Source organism: Dreissena polymorpha, chromosome 1 (assembly GCF_020536995.1).
Source record: "Dreissena polymorpha isolate Duluth1 chromosome 1, UMN_Dpol_1.0, whole genome shotgun sequence".
In the NCBI taxonomy this organism is placed as follows: Eukaryota; Metazoa; Mollusca; class Bivalvia; order Myida; family Dreissenidae; genus Dreissena; species Dreissena polymorpha.
The window spans coordinates 58,662,085-58,689,997 of record NC_068355.1 but is presented as its reverse complement, the minus strand read 5'-3'; the positions used below and the strand labels follow the sequence as shown (position 1 = coordinate 58,689,997).

The 27,913-nt window shown below is 36.3% G+C and overlaps 2 protein-coding genes across 3 annotated transcripts in view; one reads left to right on the top strand and one right to left on the bottom strand.

Moving 5' to 3' along the window:
• Positions 1 to 11,082, top strand: part of LOC127882089 (resistance to inhibitors of cholinesterase protein 3-like) — a 30,277-nt gene extending 19,195 nt beyond the window's left edge. For both annotated transcript variants that reach the window (XM_052430533.1, XM_052430526.1), the window contains exons 6-7: positions 2,236 to 2,380; positions 3,859 to 11,082. In XM_052430533.1, coding sequence (XP_052286493.1) covers positions 2,236 to 2,380; positions 3,859 to 4,013 — 300 coding nt within the window. In that variant the 3' untranslated portion in view covers positions 4,014 to 11,082. The remainder of the gene's footprint in view (positions 1 to 2,235; positions 2,381 to 3,858) is intronic.
• A 2,041-nt stretch (positions 11,083 to 13,123) lies between these two features.
• Positions 13,124 to 27,913, bottom strand: part of LOC127881882 (uncharacterized) — a 32,253-nt gene continuing 17,463 nt past the window's right edge. The window contains exons 14-17 of the mRNA XM_052430073.1: positions 25,558 to 25,728; positions 24,001 to 24,137; positions 21,249 to 21,820; positions 13,124 to 18,820 (exon numbers count right to left, since the gene is read on the bottom strand). Of these exons, the coding sequence (XP_052286033.1) occupies positions 15,342 to 18,820; positions 21,249 to 21,820; positions 24,001 to 24,137; positions 25,558 to 25,728 (4,359 nt within the window). The 3' untranslated portion in view covers positions 13,124 to 15,341. The remainder of the gene's footprint in view (positions 18,821 to 21,248; positions 21,821 to 24,000; positions 24,138 to 25,557; positions 25,729 to 27,913) is intronic.

Below are 27,913 nucleotides of genomic sequence, written 5' to 3'. Positions count from 1 at the left end.
AGAAACCATTTTACTGCTTTGGGTCACTGGGACCTTGACCTTTGACCTAGTGACCTAAAAATCAATAGGGGTCATCTGCGAGTCATGATCAATGTATCTATGAAGTTTCATGATCCTAGGCATAAGCGTTCTTGAGTTATCATTTGGAAACCATTTTACTATTTCGGGTCATCTTGACCTTTGACCTAGTGACCTGAAAATTAATAGGAGTCATCTGCAAGTCATGATCAATGTACCTATAAAGTTTTATGATCCTTGGCATAAGCGCTCTTGAGTTATCATCCGGAAACCATCTGGTGGTTGGTCGGACCAACATGAGCAAAACAATATGCCCCCTCTTCTTCAAAAGGGGGGGGGGGGGGGGGGGCATAATGAGAAAACTGCCCCCCTCCCAGCAGCCATGTTATTCAACTGACCAGAACCATTTTTATGCCCCCCTTCAAAGAAGAGGGGGTATATTGCTTTGCTCATGTCGGTCGGTCGGTCCGTCCGTCCACCAGGTGGTTGTCATACGATAACTCAAGAACGATCATGAAACTTCATAGGTACATTGATCATGACTCGCAGATGATCCCTATTGATTTTGAGGTCACTAGGTCAAAGGTCAAGGTCACGGTGATTCGAAATAGTAAAATGGTTTTTGAATGATAACTCAATAATGCATACGTGGCCAACAGGGCACACTCTGAACAATATTACTGAAGCAACTGGTTTGTAATCCTAAATCTATAATTATCAGTCCAATGAAACATCATCCTTTTAGTAAAATACAGTGGATCAGTAAAAATATTATCAGAATATGAGATTTTTTGTATATTTTGTATATTAAATATTGTGTTAATGTTTAATTTTGTTGATTAATATAAATATAAGCAGGACAGGGGAGGTAATACACTATTATATCTTTGTTATATACAGGGGATACAAATGCAATAAGTTTAAATTTATTGTTCAGACATTTGCCTCCCTTGATATATATTTAAATTTTACCAAATGTAAGGCTAACTGCATTTTTGTAATGCATACTACTACTACAACTACTGCTGCTGCTGCTACTGCAGCTGCTGCTGCTGCTGCTACTACTAATACTACTACTACTTCTACTACTACTTCTACTACTTCTACTACTTCTACTACTACTACTACTACTATTACTACTAATACTTCTACTACTACTACTACTACTACTACTACTACTACTACTCTACTACTACTACTACTACTACTACTACTACTACTACTACTACTACTACTACTACTACTACTTCTACTACTACTACTACTACTACTACTACTACTACTTCTACTGCTACTATTACTACTTCTACTGCTACTACTACTACTACTACTACTACTACTACTACTACTACTACTACTACTACTACTACTACTACTACTACTACTACTACTACTACTTCTACCACACTACTACTACTACCACTACCACCACCACTACCACCACCACTTCCACCACCACCACTTCCACCACCACCACCACCACAGTGTGACAAAAACGTATTCACATAATGGCTGCTACTACAACTTATAGCCCATATAGGGGGGCATGCATGTTTTACAAACAGCCCTTGTTGAACTAAACTCTCGTATCAAGGAAACAAATGTTCTGAGCGAATTTCATGAAAATTGGGCCAAAAATGTGACTTCTACTGTTTTCACTATATACATATAGAGAAAAATGCCCCGCCCACTGGCAGCCATGTTTTTTCACCGATCTCGACCATTTTCGAACTCGTCCGAGATATCAATTAAACTAATGTTTTGACCAACGTTCATGATGATTGGGCAAAAATTGTGACTTCTAGAGTGTTAACAAGGTTTCTCTATAGCCAAATAAGGAAAACTGCCCTGCCCACTGGCGGCCATGTTTTTCAACAGATTGGAACCACTTTTAAACTCAACCAAGATATCATTAAGACAAACATTTTGACAAAGTTACATGAAGATTGGGCATGAAATGTGACTTCTACAGTGTTTACAAGGTTTTTCTTTTTTTTTACCTAGTGACCTAGTTTTTGACCCGGCACAACCCAGTTTCGAACTTGTCGGAGATTTCATTGGGACAAAGCTTCTGACCAAGTTTCATGAAGATGGGACAAGAAATGTGGCTTCTAGAGTGTTTACTAGCAAATGTTAACGGACAGACGGACAAAGACCGGTCACAAAAGCTCACCTGAGCAATCAGGTGAGCTCAAAATCTATTCAAAATTGTTGCAGGTAAACGATATCATTGGGAGCTCTACTGAGTCGACCCCAGACTCTGAGAGCTATGAGATTGTGAACAAGTCTGACAGGGAGTCCAGCGGGGAGGAGCAAGAAGGGAGCCCTCTGGAAACACTGGGTTCGAAAACAAGGGAAGAAGGTGAGCTTGCATCTTTTGTTTGAAGCTTGCAGTCTCTAGTACAATGTCCCTGGTTTAAATTTGGACTCTATTGGAATAAGATAACAAACAAAAATAATGCTCACAAGCCCTGTAGAATCATGGACCAAGCTCCATAACTCTCACCTGCAATTCAGCGGAATTGTGCCCCCTTTTGTACTTAGACAATTGTTTACAGAAAACAAGCAACACCTCTCTTTCACTGTTTCTATAATAAAACTATTTGATTGAAATGTCTCACCTATGTTCAGGGTCATTTTATTTTTATATGAGGGCATCCACCTAGTTCCATAACTTAGGATAATTTGTGTATATGTTGTTTTTTTCTTGCTACAAATCCTATCTCGATTGTATATGTGGACGTAGCATGGGGTTGCATTTGAAGCCAGTTGGGTCAAGCTAACTGTTGCTTAAAATATGCAAAATATAAAAATACCACAATTTCTTGAATTATTTGAATAAAAATTGTCATCATCATCATCATCATAAAAGGAGGATAATAATGTTTTGATAAAAAGTAAAGTATTTTAAATTGCTTAAAGGAAATACATTAATGTAAAGGTTAAAAACCACCTTGTGTTCTTAGCTCAACAAATTGTTTAATAGTAATGACATTTTGTTCATTTAGTGTAAATGTATATATAAATGAAGTAATTGCAGAATATGACATCATGTATTATGTCAATGTCGAAATGAAATAAAAGTCTATGCAAATTTTACAATAGCAATGACCATACCTAAACTTATTGATAAAATTTAGTGTTTAAGGATAAGATGATTATGCACATCAAAATGTGACGCAAACCATTTGTCAATAATTGAGTTTTGGGTTTTCTTTTGTTGAAAATACCTTTATATACATTTTTTTCAGTCTTGAGCTGTATCTCCAATACCATATTGCCACAGCCATGAAACTAGGCTTAGGCTTGTGATAAAAACCTTTTTAAGCTTCACAAAGTAAACTTATCTGTATTGAATACTAACCCTTTCAGTGCGGGAACCGAATTTTAAAGGCCTTTGCAAACAGTTTGGATCCAGATGAGACGCCACAGAACGTGGCGTCTCATCTGGATCCAAACTGTTTGCCATTCTGATAGTATTCTTTGAAAAAAAATGAAGAAAATGCTTATTTTACAAATTCAGCAGACGACATTTTAGCAGACGACAAATTTCCCAGCATGCAAAGGGCTAATCTAGTATTCCCCCTATGTTCATCCTCTCAATTCAGAAAAGAAATCTATAAAACCAATATGAGTCTTACTCAGCGAAAACAGGGTTTAATGCATGAACAGTGCACGCAGGCTTATCAGGGACAACACTTTCATTGCTTCTCAAATATTTGTCAAATAAAAGAAATCTCTTCTTTAAGACTCCAGTTTAAGGGTAAAGTAGTGCAGAACACACAGGCTGACCTGTTTCCAAGAGAGTGGCTCATATCTTGTTTCTATGTTTGTTTCCAGAAAATAATGATGACGAAACCAAAAATGATGCAGAGAAAGAAGAGGAGGGAGATTGCATTGAAGAAGTCCTGCTGGATGATATCAGCAAGCCTTCTGAGGTGGACACGACTGTGAGAAAGCGTCTGGTCAAGGCTGAGGACACAGTGGATTCTTGAGTGCTGCTGATTGATGCAGTGTGTCAATTGTGTCTTAAATTGATGGGAGATTTGATCACTGTTACAGCTACCTTATATTTGCAGGTTTTAGGTTTTTGTGTATGGAACTTCCACGTTTGGATTGCAGTTTTATGTTCTTTTGCAATTGTTTAATTTTGCAAAGACACTCTTATAGGTGGGGCATCAATTTTTTACCATTCCTTGAATTTAACACAAACTGACGCGAATTCCTCTTTTTTCAAAAAATAAAAATTCCATGAATTTACCCGTCCACAAAAAAGTGATTTTTAGAAACTTCATGCCAATTAAAGGGGCCTTTTCATGTTTCCGTAAATTGACAAAATAAAAAAAATCAGATTCTCAAATTTCGTTGTAGTTATGATATTTGTGAGGAAACAGTAATACTGAACATTAACCATGCTCTAAAATATCCATTATATGCATCATTTGACGATTAAAAAACCTGAAAATTATAAAGCGTTGCAACGCAAAACGATTGAGTAATTTGGAGAGTTTTGTTGTTGTTGTTTTATTTTGTAAAACTACGAAAATTGCTTATATATAGTATAAAATTCATCACTCGCTGTATGAGCACGGATGGCCTAGTGGTCTAAGTGTTAGACTTTTACTCCAGGGGTCAGTGGTTCCAGCCCAGTTGAGGGTTACTTTTTTCTTCCTTTAATTTTTATCTTGTTTTTTACTGGAGCATTTAAGATCCAATGTTTACATTTATCAATATATAGCATTTTATGACGGACTTCAATACATGCCAAAATTAGTGAAAAGGCCCCTTTAACAAATTGGGAAATGAAAAACAGCGTGTGTATGTATTGAGCAGTAATTTATTTTAAGACATAATTGCATTGTAAGAAAGAACACAAAACAAAATTAAAAGTACACAGTCATTTTATTCATTTTTGTATGAATACTGTTAAATAACATGTATTGGTAATTTAGTGTAATATTTTGGCAGTTTATTGACAGCAGTAATAGATAGTTATAGTTAGAATTCCACTGGTTTTCAAGAGTTGCCACATGGAATTTTTGAAAAATCTAGACATCAATGACAGGATGGTGTCACGCTTGCTTAAAGTAATTACAATTTATTATTATTATTTTACATATGTACCAGGCATAATCTAGTATATATATAGCTCCATATATACTATATCCAACCTCCATTGAAAATATCAATACTCCTCAGTATATATATATATCTCCATATATACTGTCCAATCTCCATGTATTATTTGTATTGAGCAGTAATTTGTTTAATAAACTAGTTACTATTAACGTTAAAAGTGTGAAGTATACGCCGGAAAGTAGAGGGTTGTATGCTGAATTCACCATGGATATATTCCTGTGAGTCTGTCTGTCACACATTTTGACATTTGGTTGCGGGGGTATCTATCACTGCTTGGACATGCATTAATTAGAGTCTAGTTTAGGGTTTCATAGTTTACCAAATTGTTTCTACACAGTTTTATTATTAGATTCAGTAATGGGAAACTTAGCTGTTATTGTTGTTATGTAATTCTTTCATCAAAATCCATAATTTTTCTTATCTTGGTCTTTGTTTGCTGCATTGGACAGAGCAATATAAAGATTAAGTAAATAGCAACATGTCAAAAAGTAAGTGCAATATGATAATACCTGTTTAATTATAAATATGAGGTTGTATTACTATTTTTGTTTGGTTTGCACAATTTGTATTTGCCAGGATTTTTAAACAGAATTATTGTAAACAAAGAAATCAAAAATTGTACAAAAATACTGAGACTGTGTTTTTTTTTACCAGCACGCTATTGTCCAAGTTGGCAATGAAAAAACAAAAATTGAACTTGGTTATATTTGTTTACTTATTCTACTCTGGTCTACATTAAGTTAATATTTAAATGCAATTTTTTATTTTTGTTCATTTTATGACTTGTGATATTACATAGAATCTCTATTTGTTTGTAAATGCCTACCGATATACTTTCGGTATACTTTCAGTATTTAATCTCTCTGTATTGTATGGGCTGATACCTTTTACATTCAGTTTGTTGTTTCTATTCATGCAGTCTTTAGCCGTATGATATGCACTTTATGTTTGATGTTGTCTGTACCTTTTTGAATGAGTTATGGTAATGTTTGAGTTTTTATTATTTTGTTCATATATATTGTTGCCCATTTTTCTTTCATCATATTAACTATTTTTTGATCAATTGATAGTTGTTTAGACTGCATTTACATTTTTATGCCCCCAGAACATAGATTCTGGGGATAAATTAAAATCGCACCTGTCCGTTAGTTAGTCCATCCGTCCGTCCGGATTAGTTTCCGCTCAATAAGTCAAGCAATTGTCATCACATCTTCACCAAACTTCATGAAAATGTGTAAGGCAATAACATCTAAGTCAAGTTCGATAATCAGCCAAATTGACCCAGACACTCTTGAGTTACGGCCCTTGAATCATCGTAAAATTGGGGTTTTTCTCCTCAATAACTCGAGCAATTGTCATCTGATCTTCACCAAACTTAATGAAAATGTGTAAGGCAATAACATCTAGGTCAAGTTCGATTATCGGCCAAATTGACGCAGACACTCCTGAGTAACGGCCCTTGAATCATCGTAAAAAAAAATAATTCTCTTTTCTGCTCAATTACTTGAGAAAATGTCACAGGAGCTTTGCCTCACTTCATGAAAATGTGTAAGGCAATAATATCTAGGTCAAGTTCGATAATATAGCATTTTTCGGGGGCATGTCATCCGATGGAGACAGCTCTTGTTTTTAAGTAACCTGAAGTTTAATTTTTCATGAGCAGTTCTTGAACTATTTGATCTCTAATATTCCCACTCAATGTAATATATTAGGGATGCAAGAGGTTAACCGGTTAACCTACCGAAACAACCAATTAACCGTTTACATTTTCTGGAAAAGGTTAACCTGGAAAAATATTTGATTGTTTTTTTTCATGGAATATTTTACTTTTTTCGCATGACATACTGCCAACTTGTGCTGGCGACTAGTTAGAACAACATGCTGCACCATTGACGGTAATATATAACGTGTCAACAATAAAAGAAATAAAACAACTAATCAATAATTTTGTAAAAACAAATAGGGGTACGTTTAGATAACCGACACTATTGTTTTTTTTTACTCACTAAAATTTAACTAGCGAACTGCAGTGAGAGGGAGCTATAAGTGAAGATGTAATTGACACGTTTTATTGAACATCCAACACTGATTGCTCACAAAAATACCGTGTTTATAAGTAACAATTTTATCAAGAATTGCATTTGTAGTTAAAATCTTGACGAGTTAACATCGTGTTTGTTTATCAAAAATTAATATCATTGTAATAATTTACGTTCAACGAATCCACCATTCAACAAATCCACCATAGTCAGATGCAAATTTTATTTAAGAAAGCAAATTATTAACTTATTAAATAATTAAACATCACTTAAAAATATTTAAAAAATAGCACCGTTAAATTGAGTATTTGTGTAATTGCTTAAAATTTGCGCGTTATGGTACGCTAACAAACATACGAAACTATCAGTATTTGAGATCATAATACTTAGTTACTTCGCTATTAAATAAATAAACTGATTTTATTAGCGAGGCTGTTTTGGGAGACCCGAGGTATTGTCATAGCCTGCTCGTTGTCCGCCGGCGTCATGCTAAAACCTTAACAATGGCTCTAAAATCAAAGTGCTTCCACCTACAACTTTGAAACTTCATATGTAGATGCACCTTGATGAGTTCTACACGCCAAACCCATTTCGGGTCACTATGTCAAAGGTCAAGGTCACTGTGACCTCTAAGAAAGAAAAAAAATTCTGACAAGCTTTCGCAGCCGAGTGTGGCACCTGTTCTTTTGTTAAATATTCAACTTACATTTCGTTCAAAATTAATTTAATTTGCAGTCCTGTCCTTTATTTTACCCACATTTTTTAATTGTACATTGTATAATGAAAATCAAACAATACTACTTCGGCTACAAACGCTAAAATGCAAACTACAAAATATGCAATTATCGAATAAGAAGAGATATGGATTCGTTGAACACAAATGACCCACTTTACGTTGAATTAAAAGGGGAAAAAACATATATTAAGCCAATTTGAGTTTCAACAAGATGCATTTGTGAAACACAATGTCCCCCTATATGACGTTTGACTTTGAAGGATGACCTTGACCTTGTGAAGGATGACCTTGACCTTTCACCACTCAAATTGTGCAGCTCCATGAGATACACATGCATGCCAAATATCAAGTTGCTATATTCAATATTGCAAAAGTATTCATAAAATAAGCGATTTGGGCCACATATATTTGACCTCTGACCTTGAAGGATGACCTTGACCTTTCACCACTCAAAATGTGCAGCTCCATGAGATGCACATGCATGCCAAATATCAAGTTGCTATCTTCAATATTGCAAAAGTATTTATAAAACAAGCGATTTGGGCCACATATATTTGACCTCTGACCTTGAAGGATGACCTTGACCTTTCACCACTCAAAATGTGCAGCTCCATGAGATACACATGCATGCCAAATATCAAGTTGCTATCTTCAATATTGCAAAAGTATTCATAAAATGAGTGATTTTGGCCATATATATTTGACCTCTGACCTTGAAGGATGACCTTGACCTTTAACCACTCAAAATGTGCAGCTTCATGAGATACACATGCATGCCAAATATGAAGTTGCTATCTTCAATATAGCAAAAGTTATTGCAAAATGTTAAAGTTGGCGCAAACAGACAGACCAACAGACAGGGCAAAAACAATATGTCCCCCACTTCTATAGTGGGGGACATAAAAATTAAAACCGAATGAACAAAGGAACACACCATTTTTGTGAGCGATACGACGCGAACGTAATATTAGCGGCCCAACCAAAAATAAGTTAATTACACGTAAAAATGAACATTGTGTAGTTCTTTAATTTTTTACTCCTATGCATTTACGCAGGAAAAATAAATAAAATATATAGCATACATTTAAAAAATTATTAAAATAAATTGTATAATACTTTTTATTACGAAACTGGCAGGTTATCAATGCAAGCTATTTCAAATTTTTGTTTCTACAGAGGGTTTGAGCGGTATGACATTTTTTACGTACTCTAAATCATTTTAACTACTTAGGCGGTTGGGTTAACTGGTTAATAACCGGTTATGGAAAAATGTTAACCAGTAAATTATTTTTGTAACCTCTTGCATCCCTATAATATATAATGAAGTTCTTGTTGAATGTATACCATGGGTTTTGATTACATATTAATTCCTCCCCCTCCCCCCCCCCCCATAATACATAATAAAGGATTTGTAAAAAGTTATTTTGTATGATGAGTCACTGTTTGGTATAATCGTGTTATTTTCAGTTGTTCAAAAAATCCTTTAATATTCTTCATTTGTTTAATCATTTTTTTATTAAATGTGGTGTTGTGGGTGAAAGCCTTTTGTGTGAAGCTTTTGCAAACTTATAAAGTCCGTTTTTACGCACACATATATACATACATTATCTACTCATTCTGTTTACAATCTTCATTTGCAAGCAACTAAATCTTCGTGGAGATGATTTCAATTGGTTTGGATTTGAAGAGGCAATACATATACAACATGTTTAAATATACGTTCATGTTAGATGACAGAAGCTCAAGTACAAAACAGGATTATTTTGGCAATGTGAAAGGATCTGAATTTATTGCATAATTTTTCTTAACCCATTTATGCCTAGCGTCTAGAAAAAAGACCGTGACAAACAGTGTAGACCCAGATGAGACGCCGCATAATGCGGCGTCTCATCAGGGTCTGCGCTGTTTGCTGAAAGGCATTTCTGTAAGAAATATTCTAAATATAGAAATACATATACTAGACATCCCAAATTTTGGAAATAAATAGATCCAATTTAGAAGGATGGGAGAGTCCACTAGGTGTACATGGGTTAAATCAGATGTTTAATACATGTGTAGTGCAATTGTGTTTACAAAATAGTCTTATTTGTTTAATTTAGTTTATTTATATATTTTGGATTTATTTCTGGGTGTTTATTATGCCCCCCTTCGAAGAAGAGGGGGTATATTGCTTTGCTCATGTCGGTCGGTCTGTCGGTCGGTCCACCAGGTGGTTGTCAGACGATAACTCAAGAACGCTTAGGCCGAGGATCATGAAACTTCATAGGTACATTGATCATGACTCGCAGATGACCCCTATTGATTTTGAGGTCACTAGGTCAAAGGTCAAGGTCACGGTGACCTGAAATAGTAAAATGGTTTTTGAATGATAACTCAAGAACGCATACGCCTAGGATCATGAAACTTCATGGATAGATTGATCATGACTCGCAGATGACCCCTATTGATTTTGAAGTCACTAGGTCAAAGGTCAAGGTCAAGGTGACCCGAAATAGTAAAATGGTTTCCGGATGATAACTCAAGAATGCATATGCCTAGGATCGTGAAATTTCATGGGTAGATTGATCATGACACGCAGATGACCCCTATTGATTTTGAGGTCACTAGGTCAAAGGTCAAGGTGACGGTGACCCGAAATAGTAAAATGGTTTTCGGATGATAACTCAAGAATGCATATGCCTAGGATCATGAAACTTCACAGGTAGATTGATCATGACTCGCAGATGACCCCTATTGATTTTGAGGTCACAAGTTCAAAGGTCAAGGTCACGGTGACCCGACTAGTAAAATGATTTTCGGATGATAACTCAAGAACTCTTTTGCCTAGGATCATGACACTTCATAGGTACATTGATCGTGACTTGCAGATGACCCCTATTGATTTTCAGGTCACTAGGTCAAAGGTCAAGGTCACAGTGACAAAAAACGTATTCACACAATGGCTGCCACTACAACGGACAGCCCATATGGGGGGCATGCATGTTTTACAAACAGCCCTTGTTTTGCATTGTTTTTATGTGTGCAGTAAAAAGGAAATTAAACTGATGTAAAAGATGTTTATCATTTAAAACAAATTTATAAATCACTTGAGGCAATTCACATACTTGCATACCAATTTTGCAAACATGAAGTACATTGGTTGAAATTTTATTGGCCTTACTTGACATTTGACCCCATAAGTATGCTCTTTACATGAAAAGTTTTCATTTCACACCTAACAAGCCTAGAAGCATTTGAGATTAAGCGTGGGAGGATTTTAATATTGTATAAGATTATCATTCCCAATTACAAAACATGTTTATCATCAAAGGTCAGAAATAGAGGTCAAAGCAGGTATTTCTAGGATTTTAAAGAAACTTGTGGAGTATCATTCTGATCCAGTAAAACACACGCGAATGCAGTTTGGTGACAGATGGGCTAGATATTTGTTTAGGGCCCGTATTCACCAACACGTTCTTAGACTTAAGAATAAAGAATAGACTTAAAACCAAGAAAAGCCCTTCAGGGTTTGCATAAATGAAGGTTACCACTGGTTCTTATGTCATTAACAAAATGTTCTAAAGAAAGCATGAGGTAAATAAAGGTGGCTAATACCATGCAGACTCAAATTGAAATATTTTATTCAATCCCACATCCTACAAAAATGACCAAATCCGATTGGCTAAGAGCAGTCACGTGCCCTCACGTGCCCATGGTGTATTTTCCTTACACCCCGAGTAATTTCCATGCACCCCAAGTAATCAAGTAGTCGGTTGAGTTATAATTGTTACACAGTAATTGATGGTGTATGGGATATACATCTGCAGACTATATACCATACTCGAGCTTCGCTCCCGTACGGTATCAAATTACTGAGCGTGTATATTCCATAGACCATCAGGTACTAACAGTGTAACTAATAATAGAACATTACTATTTAAGAAATATTCTTAGTAAGAATTGTTTGGTGCACAAAATATACTTTCCAGCAAATTCACAAGAGTGTATAAAGTATAACCTAGATATGGTCTAGTGGTGTTGCAAAAACTCCCCAATTCAAAGGTTGCAGGTTCTAATTCCATTATGTACATCCTAAATTACAGTAAAGGTCCAAACAAGAAACCGTCGGAGATGGGTGATGCTCCCCAAAGGTTATTTTGTCACAATATTGCACTTTATATTCAGATAAAAGGAAACGTCTTGAGGGGCATAACTTTGGACAAAATAATATGATGGATGCTTTAGCAACTTAAAAATTTCAAAGGGCCATAACTCTCTAAATAAATCATCTAACCAGAACCCACAAATAACAAGCACATCTCCTCAAGGTAGTTAAGCTTCCCATAAAGCTTCATTAAATTCCAGTCAGTAGTTGGGGAGAAATAGACCCGACAAGAATTGCACTATATGTACAATGGAAAATTTCAAAGGGCCATAACTCTGTGAAAAATCATCCGATGAGAACCGGCTGATAATATGCACATCTCTTGGTAGTGAAGCTTCCCATAAAGTTTCATTGAATTCCGGTCATTAATTGCTGAGAAATAGCCCAGACAAAAATTGTGCACAGACAGACAGACACACGGACAGACGAAGCGGCGACTAAATGCTCATCCAAAAAATTTTGGGGGAGAATAATAAAGACATAAAAGGGTAACTCAAGAGTAAAATACTGGTATTATGCCCTGAAACAAACAAGAAACCGTCGGAGACGGGTGATGCTCCCCAAAGTTTTTTTTGTCACAATATTGCACTATATATTCAGATAAAAGGAAACGTCTTGAGGGCACAGTAGTTGGGGGGACAAAGAATTTTTTATAGAAAATTTAAAAGGGCCATAACTCTGTGAAAATTCATCAGACCAGAACTCGCTGATAATATGCACATCTCTTGGTAGTGAAGCTTCCCATAAAGTTTCATTGAATTCCGGTCATTAGTTGCTGAGAAATAGCCCGGACAAAAATTGTGCATGGACGGACGAAGCGGCAACTATATGCTTCCCCAAAAATAAATTTTGGGAGAGCATAATAATGAAGTTTGGGGATCGGAAGGATATATGCTAACGTCTGGAATATAATGAGCACTATTGTTCCAGTGTAGCAACTAACATAACCACACCAAGCTTGGAGGACATAATGTATAGTTATTGTACTAGTGCAATCAAATTTGGCTGACATGCATTAATTTTAAAGTGAAGGAGAATAAGGTCAGACATGTTTATCAAATTGAATTTATTTTGAACAAATTACCTCTCATAAACATTGATTCCAAAATAGTTGTACGGTATATCTCAGTAACATCATAATGTACACAATTCAACATGATCAACAGATAAAATGAACAGTGATGTGGAGGTACATGTACATGTATATTATTCCGCAAGCATTTACAAAGACAGATATTATAATCATGAAAACAAATGAGTGAATGAATGCATATAAGCGCTTAAATGTGATCACAAAATGATGGGACATTTACTATCCATTGCGACCATATATTGGTATGGAAGAAAACCATTCTGTATGTAAAACATGTACACAGAAAATAGCACAAAAGATGATAGACAAGAAGATAGGCAAACAAATAAATGGTTTTCAAACTCATCACAAGCTTAATGGTGTAAAATACTAGAAATATATTCACAGAGAATCAAGGGTTCTATTCATAGAGAGACGTTGCTGGTTTAAAGAAGCAGTCATGAAATAGCAAATCCAAAAGTGATATAACTTTACCTGTATGTGTAGTTTATGAATAATCATCAACTGAACCGAAAAAAGTACACCTTTCATAAAGCAGTGAATTTATCAATAACTTAAAGTGTATTAAAAAAATATTTATAACATGACCTACGCGCCATGAGTGAAATAACGTAATGCTCATTTTTGTTTTTTACACTGGTGTTATTACACTAGTTATATAACTGTGAAATGACATCATTTTTGTGACGAAATGACGTCATTATTCCAGCAAACTCTTTTACAATGTGAATAAACGGTGAAAAGAGCATAAAATATAAAAAAATTGTTGGTAATGTTATAAATAGAATCTTAGATTCGTGGTCATTTTGTTTATTCAATTTGTCATCTAATTAAAGATAAAAACTCGGCAAGCCTCCTTTTTATCTTTATTTAGATGACATGTTTAATAAATTCAATACAAAACGACCACTCATGCAAGATCCTATATAAACAAAGGGTTAAATCAAAGATATGGAGTGCTTGTACCAGAAGTATATTTATTATATGTAACATTCACCCCTACATTTATTTTAATAAATTTGTACCGTAAAAGACATTTTTTATAAATTAAAATTAACTGAAAATTGCTTGTCATTTGCTAAACAATAACAACTTAAGGACTAAATTATCTAATGGGGTAATTTATATGATAAAAAATTCACGCCATGAGCCAAAACAAGCATTTAATACACTATTTGAATAGTGAGCATATACTATTATTCACTGTGTATATCTCAATGTGGAACGTTTGAAAATGACAATGAAACATGCATAAGAAAAATAAATGCATACCAAGATTAAAACTGAACAGTTATTTGAGAACAAGATGTAAAATGTACATGACTAAAACGTGAAACATGAGATATAATATAGCTGCACTATTCAGAAAGCATCCTCCAAGTTTGAATTTTACATGAAATAATATGACAACTTTTTACAAGAAAAATAAAATGGCAATGTTTCAAGATTGAAACTTCACCCAACATGCAGCTAACAGCATGACACATGATTTTAACTTATTACAGTTAACGGAATCAAAGGAAGAATGGAATAACAGACATGTATGTTGTACATAATAACTTATTTGCTATGTTTATGAAAAACTCGCGTTATTTTGCTGGCACCAAATTCAAGCAAAACATATTTACTTCAATTTACAACTAAATAGAGAAAACACAGTTGTTGAACATTAATATTTCAACAAAATCACACATCATTTATATTAATATTTCCCACAAAGTGATTTCTTTGAGTATTAAGATGGATGATCTTCAATATTCAAAAGGGAACTAGTATTGGATTCAAATGAACACAATTCCAACTTGGCCTGGATATTGTCATGATAAAAATTGCAATTAAGTTTCAAGATTGAATCAGAAGTGTGACTTCCTGGTTACCTAGTTTTTGGACGCAGAACTCGGAATCAAACTATACCTAGATATTCTTAATTTATTTTTTGTGACCAACTTTCAAAACAAATTTGAAGAAAAATTAATCCTCTAGAATGGATATGCGCTAAAAGTTGACAACAAAACACAAACAGCTGTGCAAAGACTTCTAAAATAGCTCACCATGATGATCTTTTAACATACCAGAAAACAGAATCTTTCTTACTGCTGGGAGATGCTTTGTTCACTAACTTCATAAATATAAAACATTACAAAACACATGTTCTCTATTACAAATTCATTATTAATCAGCTGATTTTTCATCGTAATAATCCTCATTAAGCTCCACCTTTATGCTGCCTGGTATCAGAGCCTGGTTTGCCAATGTCAGCAAATTCAGCGCCGCTTCTTTTTCGCTCCTTCCATCATCAATAACCAGTCTATGTTCTTCCTCGTCAGCCTCATCAGCGTTGGCTGCGTCCCCTTCCCCATTCACTGGTCTTGCTACAACGCGTTTTGTAGAACTCGTTTCGGCACTTTGATTTGAAGCACCGTGAGAAATGCCCATTTTATTAGTAACTTGTTTCAATGCACTACTGGAACTCTGAATATTGATTGCAAGGGGTTGGCCTAAGCCACTGTGAACGGCAACAACATGCTTTATATCATGTTCTTTTTGTACAATCGTGCTATTTGGGTTAAATGGTAAGGTGGATTGAGATTCACCAATAGATGGTTCAGTGAAAACCTTAACTGGCTTATTCATACTATCAAAAAGAACTTTTGTGACTACAGTTTTCTTCAACTGGTTTGGATCCTCAAGTTTCATCATTGTGGTTGAACAACCAGAAACCACAGGTGACTCCTTGATAACATTGATGTTTTTTCCCTCAACATGAACATTGGTGACTGACTGTTGGTCATTAGGATTAGCAATCATATTGGTGGCCAATGTTGCCACGTTGTTATTAATTTTCGACAATGTCTGCTTCACCTGCTCTTGTGTCAATGTTTGGTTGTTAATTATGACTTTTCCATTCGGCAGAACTTTTAAAACACCGTTGCTGAGGGTGACAGGAACTCCCTGACCAGTAACAAGCTGACCGCCAATACTGAAGAGCAAAAGTTTTTGTTGCTGAGAAGTGGACGCTTTTTGGGAATCTGGCATCTGGACTTGAGCTGAGCCAACCCTAATTGCAGAAATCGTCTGTTTTGGACCCTTCACTACAGCCGGAGGGGGAATAACCATTCTTGGAGACTTACTTTCGGGCTGAGATTTTTTAATCAGATCCAGTGATTCTGTAGCCTGAGTGCAAAGCGTTTTATTGCGCGAAGAGTTCCGATAGTCAACGTAAGTCACAAGTGGGCTCTTCAGGAGCTTCATTAGACTTGTGCCTTCAGAAGAGCTAGTCACTGTATTTGTTGTCGATGCTAAAGATGATACGTGGTGTGACCCAAGGGCAGATAACTGCTGACCGCCCGGAGGGCACTGGAACACGAGCTGTCTCTGAGCGGGACTCGGCGTGGCTGCAATCTTCCCCAGCAGCTGACCAGATGCATCAACAGACGACAGCATTATTGAGGAACCTGGAAGCTGAGCAAGGGGGGGCGCCATGGTAACTTGCAAGTTCGTCTGAGTTTGAGTACTTTCTACTGGTCCTGCACTCATTTGCGTCTTTGCCTGCCCGCCAAGAATCAACGTGGGAGCGCTGATGACTGTGTTCAGCATCAACGGATTGATGCCATATAATTGTGGTGTTACGATAGGATTGGCACCCCCTTGCAAGATGTTCTGATTGCCCTGATTGTGAAGGGCCGTGCCTGACTGAAGCAGGTTCAAGCCCAGAGGGCTAGCGAGCTGCACACCTGCCGGTAACACTAGCCCCCCATGATGCAGATTGATCAAGGGGGAGAGAAGTCCTGCCTGCGTACCAGACGGCGTTGTGGAGTTGATTAGATTTGTAGGCTGACAATGATTCAGCAAATGTGAGCTTGAAGTGGTGTGCAAAACCTGGCCCCCTGTTGCCAGGGTGTTGTGAACAAGCGATGACGGAGATACCTGCACGGTTGAGTTGGTTGATTTCCCTGTGGCAACCCTTAGGGCAGCTATTGGCATTCCATTTGCATTCAGAGCTATAACAGGCTTTGTACTTTTCTTGAGATCTACAGGGTCAGCTTCAGTGGCTGTGTCTGAAGAAACACTCTTCATGCTTTGGCCAGTACTTGGAGACAGCACGGACAATGTTCTCATAGAAGGGTTATTACTGGATGACACAAGAGGAATAGTACTCGATCCACCACTATCTGTATTGAAGAACCGAAGTTGCATTTGCCCTTTAGAGATTACAACATGTGGAGCCATTTTGTTTGCTTTACCAACATCTATGAGGTTACTCTCAGGCGTAGAAGCAGCAGATGCAGGGTTTGAGGTTGTAGGCAGCATGTGAAATGGCTGGGCCATCGACATTGAAGAATTAGACACGGCTAAGCTGGCTGATCCACCCGAATATTGCGTAATCACCTTAGGGGCAACAGGTATGGGTGACTTCATTGTCTGTATGGTCTTAGTAACATTCCTTCTCGGGACAATGGATGGCAAAGAAGTAGGGGAAGGCACTTTGATGTTGACCGTTGGGAGACTTGTATTAACGCTTGTCACTACGGCCTTAACAGCAGAATCCAAGGCTGCTTTGCTTGGCAATTTAATCATTGAAGGAATGGACTTTGCCCCTGCAGCACTCGTCTGGAGCAGTAAAGTGTTCAGTTTGGCGGGGGATATTGATGTAATGACACACTGCTGAGCTTTTTGCAGTTCTGAATCAGGGCTTACAATTTTAATTAACCGCGGGTTAATCGAGATTGTTTTATGTGAAGGAGGGGTTGGGTTTGTATGTTCTATGGACACCCCACTCATGCTGGAGGAAACTAAAGAGGTGCTGCTATCCATCTGTGCCTGAGTGGAAACGGACGTTGAACCCAGGGCAAGGTCTGAAGCTGCTGTAGCAAATGTTATTGGTTGAGTAGTGTTTAGAAATAGCTTCATTACCTTATAAGGTGGCTTCTTTTCATCAGTAGATTTGCGCTTATCCAACAGAGTTCTGACTGTCTCATTGGAGGGGTATCTTGTGGAAGAAGGAATTACATGCTTGTTCAGGGGCGGTGGAAGCATTCCTGGTGGTTTTGGCAAAATAAGTTGGTTTGAAATGGATTTGGTTGGTGTGACTACAGGACTTGTAGCTCGCAAAGCTGATTGTAAAACAGGTGACAATTGCGTTTTGCTTTCATTTGGTGTTATAGATGAGGTCTGTTGGTTTGCTGGTGATGCAATTGAGACGGAGGACTCGATCTCCGTTTTTATGTTCAGAAGATTTGTTGTCTGCCCGTTATTGTCCATTGGTATGAGGAGTATACTTTGGTTGTAAGCCCCCGTAGAAAGTTTAGCTCCCCGCTCATTGATCAGCTGTTGCACAACGTTTATGGGCAACGTGCTGGCATTGGCGGCATAGTATTTGGTTTGGATCTTGGTGATACTCTTAGCCGATGAACTGACACTTACTGGAGCGATTTTACGCGGAGTTATTTGCAAGGCCGAAGGCTGAAGGCGAGGTATAGCCATTTTTTGTAGAGTGACAGAACTGGTAACGTCAATTTTATGAGGTGTGGTCTGGCTAGAAGATGGGGAAACAACAGCGGCCATAGTTGGTGACGACTCTGACAGGGTTGTAGTCTCACACGACACGTGGAGATGTGTTGTACCTGAAGCTTCGGTAACTTGTGTAGTCTCTGAAAGGAACATTTGGAGATGATTAAAAGTGTAATAAAAATATATTTTGATAAAGTGATACAGTTTTAATAAGATGAAAATATGTTTTACCTTGTTTTCTTTAGTCACACAACACTTTCTCATTTGTATACATAATTATTATATTAATGTATATAAAACAAATAATATTAATGATATTGAAGGCACTTTTGAGATAAATTAGAAAAGCAGAACACTAAACCAATACATTCACATTTTCTGGGATACCTATAGCGTTAAGTGAGATAATTTAAAAAAAAGTAACATTTTGCCCCAAAAATTGATGAAAGTGTTTAGAACTGAACAATAGGTACATGTACAAGTAATATATTTACATCTTGGACAGGCATTCAAAAAGTATATTCTTAAAATATGTAGTGCATAAATATTTGCACATCTTTAAGAAGCTTACTTAATAATAACCTGAGAGAAAGCTGTTAGAACTTTACTAGGTAAAATAGGTTTTGCTACAAAATTTGTTCTTAAAGGAATGTTGCTAACCTTTCAAACCAGTAAAGTTAGTAAACATACGGCTTTTCCTGAGAAAAAAGCTTAATAAATGTGCAAAGTGCTATTCAGGAACAACACTATCCACCTAACATAGATTTTCCATTAGGAGAGACTTCCTTTGAACAAAAAAACTTAAGAGCGGAAAATGCTTTCCCTGTTAAGACTGCACATGACAATTGGTGACGGCACTCTATGCATTAAGTTAATTGGTGACGGCACTCTATGCATTAAGTTAATTGGTGACGGCACTCTATGCATTAAGTTAATTGGTGACGGCACTCGATGCATTAAGTTAATTGGTGACGGCACTCTATGCATTAAGTTAATTGGTGACGGCTTTCTATGCATTAAGTTAATTGGTGACGGCACTCGATGCATTAAGTTAATTGGTGACGGCACTCGATGCATTAAGTAAATTGGTGACGGCACTCTATGCATTAAGTTAATTGGTGACGGCACTCTATGCATTAAGTTAATTGGTGACGGCACTCTATGCATTAAGTTAATTGGTGATGGCACTCTATGCATTAAGTTAATTGGTGACGGCACTCTATGCATTAAGTTAATTGGTGATGGCACTCTATGCATTATGTTAATTGGTGACGGCACTCTATGCATTAAATTAATTGGTGACGGCACTCTATGCATAAAGTTAATTGGTGACGGCACTCTATGCATTAAGTTAATTGATGACGGCACTCTATGCATTAAGTTAGTTGGTGATGGCACTCTATGCATTAAGTTAATTGGTGACGGCACTCTATGCATTAAGTTAATTGGTGACGGCACTCTACGAATTAAGTTAATTGGTGATGGCACTCTATGCATTAAGTTTGGTGACGGCACTCTATGCATTAAGTTAATTGGTGACGGCACTCAATGCATTAAGTTTGGTGACGGCACTCTATGCATCAAGTTAATTGGTGACGGCACTCAATGCATTAGGTTTGGTGACGGCACTCTATGCATTAAGTTAATTGGGGACGGCACTCTATGCATTAAGTTTGTTGAGGGCACTCTATGCATTAAGTTAATTGGTGACGGCACTCTATGCATTAAGTTTGGTGACGGCACTCTATGCATTAAGTTTGGCGACGGCACTCTATGCATTAAATTGGTGATGGAACTCTATGTATTAAGTTTGGTGACGGCACTCTATGCATTAAGTTTGGTGAGGGCACTCTATGTATTAAGTTTTGTGACGGCACTCTATGCATTTAGTTTGGTGACGGCACTCTATGCATTAAGTTTGGTGATGGCACTCTACGTATTAAGTTTGGTGATGGCACTCTATGCATTAAGTTTGGTGATGGCACTCTATGCATTAAGTTTGGTGACGGCACTCAATGCATTAAGTTTGGTGATGTCACTCTATGTATTAAGTTTGGTGATGGCACTCTATGCATTAAGTGTTCCCAGAATGAGGCTTTTATCAATATCAGGCTTTGCTACATTATATCAAATCTCTATAAAAACTGTGTAAGCTGCTGATAATTATTGGTTATTCTTTTATTAAGCCAGTTGTCATAAGACATGGATAATTAAAATAAGCTCTAATAATCAACTAATAATCAATGCTCTTTCTTAAATTTAAGATGCATTTCTAACAACCAACTCACTTCTGATAAACCCTTTAACACTTTGATACGTATTTTGACTTGTTTGTAGTCCCTTATAAAGTTAAATTTAACTAAAGACCTTACTTACTAGATTCAAGTTTTAAAGGCTTCATTTCAAACCCTTAGACACTGATAAGCAGCAAACAGTTTAAATCCTGAACAGACTGCGAGTTACTCACAGGCTGTTCTGGTTTTATGCTATTTGCACATAGCCATTTTCACTTTGTCTCTGAGAGGGAAATGGTTAAATTACTAAGCATATTTTTCACAGCACATTTACCAGACTGTTGTGAAGTACCCTCAGACTGGATCTCCATCACTGACGCTTCTGGGTCATTTGGCTGACTGCGGGCAGCGGTTACGTTGGGGTTGGCAGACAGGAGGGTGCGTATGGTGGGATGCTGACTGGGCTTCTCTGCTACCACGTGAACGCTTTCTAGAGGCTGAATTAGAGGTCGCCTACCGGTGGACATTGAACAGGAAGTCATTCTGAAAGTGGCTGTGTCTTCACCCGAAACCGCAAACTGGTTGGACGAAATTGGTATCACGCTCGTAATAACTGTTTTCCCACCTTTGACGGTTTTGAACAATACGGGCTTCATTATGTTACTGCTACTCAGCTGGCGAACAATGTCAGCATAGTCAACGAGCTGTGTTTTCCCGCTCTGAACAATTACTGCTTGTTGCTGGTCAGTCTGAGTGGTTGCTGACGTCACATCTGTCCATTTTGTCTGCCGTGATTTCTTTATGGCATATTGGTCCTCTACGTTGTTTGGAATAATTCTCCTCTTCCTCAGTCGACCACGCTGACTGACATCTATCTCCTCGTCTTCTAAAGCTTTTATAGGAGTACTGAAGAAAACAAAGTATGATTCTGTATTCCACCTGTCTAACACAAGGATCAAGTTATGCCACTTAGGACGACAGGAAAGGACAAGACTTGCCAAACAAGTCTTGCTAAATCCCCCAAAAGTACCAGTATTGTTTTGAAAAAAAAGTGTGATCTTGAATTTCATAGTTGGGACAAACAACAAGTTTTATTCATTTAATTAACAAGAGGAACAAAGGCACTAGGTCGCTCAACTGAGACCTGATAAGACAGAACTGTTTTCATTAGATCTAAGCATGTTTCACGAACCATTTTAGAATTCAGTTGAGATATTGTTTAAACAAATGGTCTAAGCAAGCAAGTTTCATAATGATTGGGCAAAAATAGTGATTTATTGTGGTAAAAAGCTAATTCCTTAAGTTATCCTCATGACCTAATTTAAAGCCCCATGTGACCCAGTTTTGAACACGACCAACATGTCTGCAAACAAGTTTCATGAAGATCCAGAGATAAACGCGGATTATATGTTCTAGAGTGTTTGCATGGTAAAAGTTGCCTAAACACAATTGACAAAAGGTGACAATTTAAGCTCACCATGAGCATTTTATGTTCAGAAGAGCTTAAACTAGAGTTCTGAATAGCCTCTTTTTATAGTTGACTTTGGATTACAATAAATCAGATACTAATTCTTATGATTTTCTCAAGAAAATTAAACAAAGAGCAGTAAATCCATACATAGATACATCTATCAAAGAAGTATAGTTCTTACATTCTGCAAATCCTCTAAAGTCTTATATCATTATATAAAATTGCATTAGAATCTCTTACATACTTTTTTTGAGATATGATCTGCACGATAAAATTATGCTACGTAATTGAGCTCTGAATGGTAAAATACCAAGGGAAAAGCTCTTTCCTCTGAACTAACCTACAATTTTTGCTTTCTGTAGATCTATGAAGTTTCATCTTAAAATGTTAAATGGTAGAGAATTATAGAGTGCACGAAAAAATTAACAAAGGGTTATAACTATGTAAATATTGAAGACAATAATATGATACTTTCCTGTGCACATCCTGTCGATGTCATTTATCATGAAGTTTGATTTTATTTCCTTCAATACTGATGAATGTATACTCCAAAAAGAAAAACCATTGCATTTTCTCTTGAAGGAATCTTTAATAACATGCATTTTAATTTGAATACCTTCAATGCTTGCAGTTATGTTCCACACAAAAAATAGATTATAAGAACTAAACAAAGGGCAATAACTCCAATAATATTGATAACAGAGGAGTGGTTCTTGTATTCTGCAGTGCTTCTAAAAAGTCTTCTATTTCTGTGCAAAGCTTTATCAAAATACCTTTAATACTAAGCTAAGCTAAGAGAAAGTAATGTTTTATATTAAGATGAATAAAGTATGTTATCTGCACTTTCCCTTTATTCCCTTTACATGTATAAGTAAAAATTCATAAGAATCACTTCAAAACTTTAAAAGTTATGCTCTGATCAATGAGCAGGACAGAATTACAGACAGAAAGATGGAAGGACAGGTGTGATTATTACAATGTAAAAACATCGCTGATGTGTAAAAAAAACTAGTTTTTCTTCTAAAAAATAATGTAAAATTGTTTGTTACAAGATTTTTCTTAACTTATTCAAAAGTATGCATGATAACACAAACAAGCACCTCAAATCTAGTTCTTATAAATACAAACTAACAGACAAAAAAAGATCTTCATAGAGCAATCCAAAAAATATATATATATTCTTAATGTCATGTTTAATATTTCCTTCATAACACATTATTCAGAATTCTGCTTGTAGATAGCTATGATGACAATAAAAATTAACCATAAATTATTATTTGAGCCATGTTCTGAGAAAGCTGGGCTTAATGCATGTGCGTAAAGTGTCATCCCAGATTAGCCTGTGCAGTTCGCACAGGCTAATCCGGGACGACACTTTCCGCTTTTATGGTATTTTTAGTTTCAAGAAAGTCCCTCCTTACCGAAAATCAAGTTTAGGTGGAAAGTGTTGTCCCTGATAAGCCTGTGCAGACTGCACAGGCTTATCTGGGATGACACTTTACGCACATGCATTAAGCCCAGTTTTCTCAGAACAGGACTCATTTGGTCACTGAGTTGACAATTTTTTTATAACTGAGTCCTTTTGTGCACAAACATGCTGTATCACTTTACCCACCTTGCACCAGAGTTCGTCTGACTATCTACTACAGACGACACGTCTGACTTCTGCTTGACCTCTGAACCCTCGGGTTCGCCGACATCAGAGTTGCCTGAGTCTGTTGCTTCATCATCAGAAGTATCCCAGGCATTCATCTAACAGGAAAGCAGGGAATGTCTTGCTTTATATTTCAGCCTTGCTCAGGGAACATGGGTTGTAATGCAAGAGCATAAAGACTTGTCAAAGATTGGTAATTTTTCAGTAAAAGAAAGTATCTTCTAAATGAAAATCAGGTCTAGGTGAAGAGTGTAGGCTTATATTTGGTTAAAGAATATTTATTCACGAATGTGTTTTACAACACAAGTTACAAGTACATGTATCTAAAGTTTATAGGATTGGAACGTTAGCTATGCTAGTAGGGTGAGTTTCCTCAGTAATATATTTTCAAACATAGTGACGGTAATTGCATTTTAAACACAAAACATTTGAATAATCATTCGAGTTTAAACAAGTTTGTGTGTATGATTGGAATCAAGGTTGTTAAAAAATGTTGGAACAATGTATTAAGAAGAAAATATATTGCTGATGTAATTATAATCAAAGAAATTATTTGTAAAAAATGTTGAAACATAGAGAACCGATAGTAATATCACACTGAACCTTCCCGAGCCTTTGATGAAACTATGGACTGCATCACACACTTCACAATTATCTCTGATCATGGAAAGATTATCATCTCCATACCGTTATGTGCGGAGTTATATATCCGTGCATTGTTCTATAGTCTTACTAAAGTTAATCTCATAGATGCATATAGGCTTATATGAAACATCACTTCAAGAACATGCATTAAACCCAATTTCCACTGAGAAAGGCACTCTTTTTTCAATATTTACAGGAATATGCCAAATCCAGCTTTTTGAAATAACTGGAACATCTTAATTTCGATGTCACTTTTTGTTGTGGACGACCAACCATTACGCTTGCCTGCCTGTCAAATTGATCACTGTGTAACATCCAGCTATGTCACACTTGATCTTCCTCTAAACATAGCCAAATAATCTTTCATGCAATTAAGTTTAACCTAACTTAAAGCTGTTGTAAATATAATTAAATGTAAGCAATTAATTAAAAACTGAATTTCTCGCAATATTCTGACACTGTCAAACTATTCAATATTTATAAAATAACCAAGTGAAAATGCCACAATAAAGATAAAACGATCCTAAGATTCAAGCAATATCTGACGCTAGCATTGAAAGTTCTGCTTAACAGTTTTGTTTCCCCCCTGGTTCTTTCCCCCAATTATTCAATCGTTTCGCGTTGAAAGGCTTTATAATTTTATGGTTTTTATATCGTCAAAAGAGGCATATAATGGATATTTTAGAGCAAGGTAAATGTTCAGTATTACTGTTTCCTCACAAATATCATAAGTACAAATAAAATTTGAGAATCTGAATCAATTTTTTATCTATTTTGTCAATTTACCATAATGTGAAAAGGCCCCTTTAATAAATTAAATAAATACACATATACGCGTAACACACACAAATGGATGTCCAGTAACTGTCAGACCTTTTCCTCTGGGGGTTCCTCATATTCCTCAACCTCCCGCCTCAGCCGTATGCGTGCGTTGCGCGTTGCCTGATGCAGCTTGCCCTCCCAGGGCTCCAGTTCCTTCAAAAGGCACAACAGCCTCTCGTGTAGCTCTATCACGTTCTTCTTACGTGGTGGCAGTGGCTGAATCTGCACGTGGGAAACATGGGGTAGCATTTAGTATAATCATTGGTTATATATGTGCGTCGCTCTGAGAAAACAAGGTTTTAAGCATGGGCGTAAATTGTCATCACAGATAAGCCTGTGCAGTGTGCACAGGCTTATCAGGGACAACACTTGGCCATTTAAAGCCACACACCTTGAAATGAAGTACATGTTAATCAATACATATAGATGCAATTTGAAAGTGTGCAAAATTGTCATTAAATCTATAGCCTAGTTAGCAAGTAACATAAACAAAATTAAATTTTAAAATCGAAAGTAGGATTTATATACTTATACGTCAGTTTCGAAAACGCGATTATTTTTAATTTTTAAAGCGCAACAAAGACAGATTTCTACATGGTAACCACCAGATATATTATAATTGAGAGAGATAAAATTAAATCTATAGTCTAGTAAGCAAGTAATTTATTATTTTTCAAACGGTACCGCTTTTAGAACCAGAAGTAGGATTTCTAGACGTATACAAACGCGATTATTTTTAAGCGCGAAAAGAGACGGATTTATACCTTGTAACCACCAGATATATTCTAATTGGCATAGATAAAATATGATTCTTATTTATACTTAAATTAACTAAGCCATGTATTTCATTTCAAGGTGTGTGGCTTTAAAATCATTAATTGAGTCCGGTCTTCCCACAACAAGGGTCTTATATATAAATGGACTTGTTATAGACTAATGATCATGCTGGTATGTTTCCAATATTTAATTGAGCTTGTGACATACATTCCCCTGGAACATTAATATGTTCTTCAAGCTATATTTTCCTTATAAAGCTTTATATTCAGCCCAATTGAAGGTTGTAAAAGCAGGAAATGTTTCAGTATATCAGAATTTATATTTTAAAGCATTAAAGCCCCAAAAATGAGATAACCTGGTGCAATGTGCACACATCTGATCTCATAAGTTAACCTTCATGTACAAATGTGTCTATACAAGGGTTGTTTTTTTTAACTTAATATCCAGTTATTATTGAGTGAGTCTTTTTGCACGAGGCCACAAGTTAAAAACAGTGGTGTGAAACCACCTTAGGGGAAGACAATGCGATACCCCCATTAACTCTTCATATTGTACATAGATCCATCAAAGTTCATAACTATTGTTAAAGGGGCCTTTTCACAGATTTTGGCATTTTTTAACTTATTCATTAAATGCTTTATATTGATAAATGTAAACATTGGATCGTAAAAGCTCCAGTAAAAAATCAAGAATAAAATTACAAAAAGGAAAAGAACATTGCCCGGAGCAGGTTTCGAACCAGTGACCCCTGGAGTCCTGCCAGAGTCCTGAAGTAAAAACGCTTTAGCCTACTGAGCTATTCCGCCAAGTACACATACTTGTCGTATTTTATACGTTATATAAGCAATCTTCGTAGTTTCACAAAATTTAACGACAAAAACAGAACTCTCCAAATTATTCAATCGTTTCGCGTTGCAACGCTTTATAATTTTTAGGTTTTAAAATCGTCAAAAGATGCATATAATGGCTATATTAGACCATGGTAAATGTTCAGTATTACCATTTCCTCACAAATATCATAACTAAAACGAAAATTTGCGAATCTGAAACAACTTTTTTCAATTTTGTCAATTTACCAAAGCGTGAAAAGATCCCTGTAACACAAGATTGACATGAAACTGAAAGGGAGGTAATCCGCTGAAAGAATGAGAAAATCACATCCCTGTAAACATGAAATAAAACAGCAAGGCAAAACTTTAGAAAGAACAGTTGCTTGGACAGAAGCAGTTTTTAAACAACAGTTTGTATGATGAGGTTCATTAGTGAAAAGTTAATCAACAACATATTATTTATTATTATTATTATTATTAAGTGCACATTTAATGCATTGAACATGTTATTATGACCATTTCATCGACAGTGGTTAGCTTCTTATGTAAAACAGATATTCCAACAGAGGAATTGTAAGCAAAATACGATTTCTTTTAAGGCCACTTTTTATATTCTTCTTTATATGTCAGTAAAAAATGGGGTTGCCACAAAAGAAGTCTCAAAGCATAACCACTCTTTGTTTTGAAGAAAATATGCTTGAATTGATTCCTCCTAATAGTGTTTTGTCTCATTGTTCAAATTTGTAAATGAAGTTGTAATTAGGAGTAGGAATTAGAAGCTGGATATTAGGGAAACTAAA